At 31.5% G+C, this 7,518-nt stretch overlaps 1 protein-coding gene across 1 annotated transcript; it reads right to left on the bottom strand.

Annotated features, from left to right (window-relative positions):
• Positions 1-1,509: 1,509 nt before the first annotated feature.
• LOC108969290 (GDP-Man:Man(3)GlcNAc(2)-PP-Dol alpha-1,2-mannosyltransferase) lies at positions 1,510-7,518 on the bottom strand. Its single transcript, XM_018933913.1, has 5 exons — positions 7,386-7,518; positions 7,133-7,325; positions 6,203-6,661; positions 2,895-3,571; positions 1,510-1,730 (listed from the first exon to the last, which is right to left on the bottom strand). Exons 1-5 carry the CDS (start codon positions 7,397-7,399, stop codon positions 1,649-1,651), a joined length of 1,425 nt encoding a protein of 474 aa, XP_018789458.1. The 5' UTR covers positions 7,400-7,518; the 3' UTR covers positions 1,510-1,648.

Here is a 7,518-nt window from a genome sequence, read left to right as displayed (position 1 = left end):
GACTCAGGTAGTAAGTGAATGTCGGGTCTAGCAAGGCCTCAATCATCTTCAATACTAGTGAAAGTAGAGTTATCCCCTTTTCTGGGGAACGGCAATAAAAAAAACATTGCAAATGAGTTGAATGTACTGTTCAAACTGTACTCTATTAGCTATCAGTGAATTTAAAATGCATAATGGCATAAGAAACGTAACGAGATCTGGCTCAATTCTAGGCTCTCTGAAGACCGAAATCTTCTATAAGAATTAAAAAAATCCCGCTCTGCAGACCATCGGAATTGGTGACGAAACAACAAACCAGTTAACTTACAGTTCGATTACATTAAAGTCGTAGATTTTAAGACAAGGATTTGTGGTATTTATCAAAGAAAAACATGCTTAAAAGATGGTCCTTCTTAAAGGAACATTTGAACAAGACACGTACCGCAAAACTGCTAATGAAGGGTTACAACCTCAAGAGGTTTAAACTCATAATCAATCTCCCAAGAGATAAAGTCAGGCTACTGGTCGCCTTTTACACCGGCCATTGCAAACTCAAGAAGCACTTGTTTAACATGGGCCTAGCTTCTTGCGCAAATGGTCGGTTCTGCGACCGGGAATCCGAAACTCCAGAACACCTGCTAATGGATTGCCCAGCAAYCTGCAGACGCAGGATTAAGGCCCTTGGATCCATGTTTCTAAATAGGGATCACATCGCCTCATTAGCACCTAGSAGRATAYTGGAATTCATCAATTTGCTGGGGCTAAGTGAGACGCTGTGAGTTGGTAGAGGGCACAATAGCCCCTAGGTCGCGGTGCAATCCTCATTCTTTGTCTTATCTTATCTTACAAGACAAATGAGTGCTGCAGAAGCGTGAAAGAAAGCAATTTTGTAAAATTGAGTAATATAATGGTGTTACCATTTCGGACTATTAGTCTCAAAGTCTAAATTGAAATATTATTATGGACATCTGTGATCTCTTGAAATTCGGAAAAATAGTTTCGCAAAATAAACCTAGATATGAAACAGTTTCTGCGGTAACTTTCTTATGGGAAAACATATTTCCAGATTACGTAAAACTTTGTGAATTCAGTACCGAGTCAAAAAAATAGTCCAGCCAAAGGGGGTTATAAATTTAACTAAAGTCTCCTCCATTTCTTCACTTTTGTTAAGTTTTATCCTGGTATTCTTTGTTGTTCTAAGTATAATATACTTACATATGTATGTCAACAAAAGAAATTAATAACAAATATTTTTAAGTTTCCATGATATAATATTTTATTGCTGATTTCGAAGTATTTTTTAGTTGAGAGAATTTAATTTTTAAGAATTTAAAATACTTGTCGACTAGTGTGCTCTGTGGCAACAGGATTAAAAAATAAAGTCCACTTCTCGCTAAAATTATTTATTTTTATTTTTTTAAACAGGAAAAACAAAAACCTTGTTATATCGTACAATTTACTTTTTTCCAAAGCCTTGCAGTCAGTAAAAAAACTGAACATACATGAATTTAAATATTCAATGCATTATAAAAATATATAAATTAATATAGCTTTGATTTAATTTCTTTTCCAGAAAAGGAGATAAATCACAATATACTTATCTTACAAAATTATGTAAAAACAATCATTTAAACATCAATTTGATTTTATAGGAAGTCTCGAATGCACTTCATGATTCGTTAAATAATGGAGTCACTGCACGAAGGAAGTTGACTTCGAACTCTTCTTCCGAAAATCTTTCCACTGATGATCTGAAAATACAAATAAAATTTAAAAAACCTTATAATCGTAGTACCTCTCGTTTAAAAAGGGAAGATCCAAGTTAAACACCAATATGACAAAAGATCTCTACTTAATTTAAATAGAATAATACTTGGACCAACTTAAACGGTTTAAAATCAGGGGATAAGTCAGGAAATCGGGTATATTAGTTTGCTGTCTAAGTTTCACTAAGTCTGAAGTATCACTTATTGGCGAGATGTACGACGGCATAGTTTAATGAATTAAGAGGCAGGCTACGCTGGCTAGGTCAAGGAGTAAGACCTCCACTCCGTTGGAAGGACCAAGTGGAGAAGGACCTGGCTTCGCTTGGAATATCCAATTGGCGCCACGTAGCGAAAAGAAGAAACGACTGGCGCGCTATTATTTACTCGGCTATAATCGCGTAAGCGGTGTCTACGAAAGTAAAGAAGAAGTTTCACTAAGATTCCTCACATATTGACAAATTTATATGGAAAAGTCAAGCGAAAATTTGAGAATCCTTACATAGGGCACATGAAGACCAGGGAAAGATTAGATGCGATTTTATACTTTGTGACACACGGGCGCATAATTATTAATAATCTTTCTGGATTTTCATAATTGATCTCAGTTTGGTCAATAATTTCAAAAGAAATTCAGCAATATACATTGAGGTCCACATATGTATCATAAAAATTTATGATTTGACAATTTCCAGAAGTGAGAGACCATAAATTAAAGACATTTTTATGCAAGATTATATATCGCTAACTTCATTGATGCTAAATAATCGAATGAAACTTAAATTTGTGATATAAGAGAAGTAGGCGTGATTGTAGACTGATTTCGCCCGTGTTCCAATGTTTATACAGATTCATCTGAGACTTTTAAGCATCACCTTGGCTTAACGCATCTGATGCATTAAATTGTGATAATTCACTAATCACAATTTAATTAATTTTTAACATAACCTGCATACTTCCATTCTTGGCATCAGATTAAAGTTTTGTACCAATTCTAATTTTTTGTAGAAATGTTGAAAATATTAAAAAATAGAAATAGCATTTGCTGGTATCCGTAATACAAGTACAATATGACCCATTGAATAAACTCTAAGATTGTATACTATTACAACCAAATAAGATTATAATATTATTTTAGACGATTTCACTTACCTCGCTGAATTTCGAATTGTGTCATTTAATTCTTTCGAATTATATATAATGCTTAGAATGCAATTCGCGTATTCAATAGCGGAAACTGCTAAATATCCATTTTGGCTTCCTTCAGACGTCTCGATAATATCTAATAAAGGCCCTCCTGATCGGTGAGCAACCATTATGATACCAGCAGCCATGCATTCAACCACTCCGATTCCAAAGTGTTCATTCCACATTGTATGAATTCCAATTCCTGCTTTTTGATATAACTGCAGAAGATCTTGAAAATGAACGTTAACTTTGAATTCCACTGAGTTTTCAAGTGACAGATGCTTTGCCAAATCTTGCATGTTCTTAAGACGTTCATAATCGCTTTCATTTCGACATGAACCGACAATGACAAGTTTTACTTTATTCCATAAATCTTCATTTCTAGATAAAATAGTTCGTAGTTCATACATTGCTTGCAATTGCAGTGGATGATCTTTTTCCGGTCGGAATTGACCAATAGATAAAATTAAAATATTATCTGTATTTTCATTGCGTTTCAGCTTTTTAATATTCTTCACTTCGCAGGGCGGGTATACGCGATGAGTTTTAAATGGTACTCCCCATAAATCGCGAATATGATTTTCAGTCCATGTGGAATTAACCATAATAGTATCAGAGCATTGGCCAACCCAGCTGTAAAGCTAAATACCAAAAAATTATTTTTACATATACATAGTTTTGGTTATAATAAGTATACTATACTGGCAGAATAGAATTACGACTGTATTATAAGTATATATATACGTTATAAACTTGATAACGCAATAGTCAAAGCAAATACTCTTAATAAATATAATCACACGATGAAAAGTGAAAGCTTTAATACTTAACTATTATTAACGGAACACAGTGAGGTCAAATAAGTAAAAAAAAAGGTATGTTCTAGATACAGATAGAATATAGGTTAACTAAAATGAAAACTCATCCAATGTAATGACAAATAAAAAGTTCATATGTTTATAGAATTAGGAAAACTATGAACCATTTTAATTAATATTTGGCGTCATTTACAAAATAATGGACCAATGGAATTTTCAACACTAAACCATTGTGTATGCAGCATTAAGTCATCTGAATGGTCAAAAGTTAGTGTATTGGTTATATTGGGGCTTATGTCACTTTTCATTATAATTATATACATAAGTTTCATCATTTAATTTTATTACATCAATAGACTTAACATAAGAGTATGTTTGCACTCATAAAGACTAAATTACCCAAAAGTAAATTTGAAGGACAGACATATTTATATGATAAGTGATGTAAAACAGTGTCCTACGGAAAATAGTTGTAGTAATCGAATTAGGTCCTATTCCAATCTTTGGCACTACGCATACTGGAGAATTTTTAAACTAATTTAAATACAAGCTTGATATATTACCGTTATCATGAAAATGAATACTTGACGTTCTTAATTTGACAGTTACAGCATTTTTACAGTTTTGAACATAACTGATAACTGAACAACGGACCTATTTTAATTGTTGAATATCGGATTGAAATTTAAATGAAATGAAACGCACAAAAAGTTTAAGCCAGGAAATATTTTAGGATATTTGAGGGTACACCACATAAATGTTTATTTGTACTGTATAAGCATGTTTATCTTTTATGAGTAACCATTATTTACTTATTTTTACCTTTTATTGTTTTTAAATTTGTATTTTTTAATTTATTTTATTTATGTTACTTATGTATATATTGTGTATGCGCCCAGAACCACTAAATAATATATAAATGTCAAATTTGTATCGGTGCTTTATAATAATAGCAGCTAAGTTCGAGTGTACATTTTTTACTCTTGCAACTCGAAAGAATCAAAGCCCGGGCAATTTCTTCATTTGATGATAAAACTTTATACTAAAAACTATTGGGAAAGAATTAAACATCCATTAGACAATGAAATTATGGATAAATTACAGTCGCATTTGGTATGTTCGTGACTTATATTGAAGGCCATAAACTTAGTTCGTCTCAACTATATTTTAGTTCGTCTCAGCTAAAATTATATGTGATATTAAATCGGTCGTTAACACATAATTACACATAAATCACATAATTTTTAAGAAAACTTTAAACGGACCAGTTTCATTAAAATTTCACACATTTGAAAAACCTGAATGGTTAAAATACAAGTGAAAAGACGGATATCATTTTTGACGAATATTGGGGGCAAAGAAATGGCTGATTGAATTAATTTTGATATTGTTAAATTATACTCGAGAACAAATTTTGAAGCAATTTCATATATCAATAATACTCACTGACCGATACAAAACTTGCTGGAATAATGAAAACCATTATACGTAATATATGGGAGTTGGGGTAGCATTGTCCATTACTACATACAATTAATAAGTAATGCTAATAAAGTGTGCATAGGGTTTCTTAAAGTACTTCACATACAATAGCCAAACTTATAGAGTAAAGTCGGTCGAATGTTTGAAAATCTTTTTAGTAGATATAAAGGGATAGATCAAGTTTTCGCCCAATTTTATCAATTTTAGACACTGAGATGCACTGTGATAAGTTTCCATGCCATCTCGAGGGTGAAATTTAGTGTCTAGCAGTGGTCCGATTACATCCATCATCGAACTTATCCTTACTTTTTTGCTAATATATATATGTACCAAGCATTATTTAAATATCTAAATTTTTACTCAAGTTACAGTCTACTCATTTATATAATATCTATCTCGAGTAGTTTTAGGTGATACACATAACCGTTATGTGACTAAAACTGTTATTAACTGGAGCAACATGTTATAAGAGTATACAAATAACTGAAATATGTAAGATATGAATTTAATTTTTAATCTCAAATACTGGATTAACTGAAAACCTTGGAGAAACTTTCAAATATCGTCCCACAATTTCAATTTAATTAAGTGGTAGTGGATATATATTATAAGTGATAAATACGTACTTAAAATTGTTAATTCTCTCCTCCTTCCACTCATACCACTCATACCTATTATACAACTAAATGCTGAGACGGTATTCTGAAGCCCAGCCAAAATATTAAAAATGAAATCTTCAATTACTATTATTAAGTCAAAAAATAAAATTATTAAATTATTAAGATAACTCACAACCGGATGTTTGAAAATCTAGATTAGGTACCTAGGGAAAGCATATTATAAGTTTTTAAGCAATAATAATAGTTTAAAATTAACCAATGTTTTCAGAATATATCTCCATTATTTTAGGCCTTACAGACAACAGTTAGGTGAATAAAACTAAATATTTTAATAAACTTTTCTCATACGAACCTTAGCGAACAACCAATAATATATAACCTTCAGCCATGTAATGAATGGATTTCTTACAACGTATGCTTGATTATTGTGGCAATACTCCCGTTGTTGAACACGCCGCAGCATATCCATGCTTATTGTAGGATAGTGCACATAGCATCCCACTTTACAGCCACCAATATAACGGAACAAGGGTAAAGTAAAAGCATATCCAGTTGTGTCTATATAAATATCCGGGGGGAATTTGCAAAGTGCTTCTAATCCTAAAATAATTGATCCAAGACTTTGGCCCAATAACGTAAAATACGGATAAAACTTTGTTTCGACTAACATTCGGCGTTTTAAGTACACAAAACTTGTATTTTGCTCGTCGACATTTATGTTGAAAGTACCTTGCACTTTTTTTAAAATGCTATTTGGTGAACTGTCGATATCTCCTGTGTATATCACAATTTTGATATTGTCATATTTAGCCTGAAATAATATACACAAAAAATAATCCTTAAAAAGGTTACAAATTCTTATAACGAAATAAATTAAAAACAAAAAATAATATATTTTTAAACTTATAAATATGTTGCAAAACATACCTTAAAAAAAATACATTTTTGAAATAAAACCTCAAGAAAACACACTGAACTTCTTTAAGGAATTGACATATTGTAATAAAATAAATTGTAACGTTCTGAAAATACTGCGTTCGGTATAAAGTATATTTAATATTATGGCAGTGTCATTTAGTTATATTTTGATTTTAATTTTTCTTGCATATGACATCATTTTTAGGATACGAAAATATTGAATTCTTATCAAACGTTTATAGAATAAAAAAAATTTATATTTTTTATTATTTTGAGGCTTTTATCAGAAAATGTTACGTGTTATGTGTATAATAGGAGACTTCAACTTATTAAGTCTATAAATTAGAAATTTTTATTTTCTTACTTGCAAGGCCCGCACTGCACACCACAGAACTCTTTCTCCGCCACCTCCAGCATTACAGTATGGATGAAAAAATGCAATGTTCACAGTACCTTCAAAGGACCCATTGAGTTTTTTCTTGCAGCTACGCACCCAATTGCGAAGAGTAAATAAAGATGTGGCAAATAATGCCAAAGCCGACAATAGTATTCCAAATCTAGATAAATATTCTAAACTTAATATAAATTCGTGCACATTAATTTATCCCCTTACCTACATTATTGATATCATTGTTTTAATTACATCAAATACTAATTTATCAAAAAACACGTCACCTATAAAAAGAAATCATACCAATGCAGTTTACAAAACATTCAATAAACTACCCTTTAACTTTTCTGCTATCTAGG

Source organism: Bactrocera latifrons, unplaced genomic scaffold (genome assembly GCF_001853355.1).
Source record: "Bactrocera latifrons isolate USDA-ARS-PBARC rearing strain unplaced genomic scaffold, ASM185335v1 scaffold_248, whole genome shotgun sequence".
Classification (NCBI taxonomy): Eukaryota; Metazoa; Arthropoda; class Insecta; order Diptera; family Tephritidae; genus Bactrocera; species Bactrocera latifrons.
Note: the sequence above shows the minus strand (reverse complement) of the source record. Positions and strands in the feature narration are given on the sequence as shown.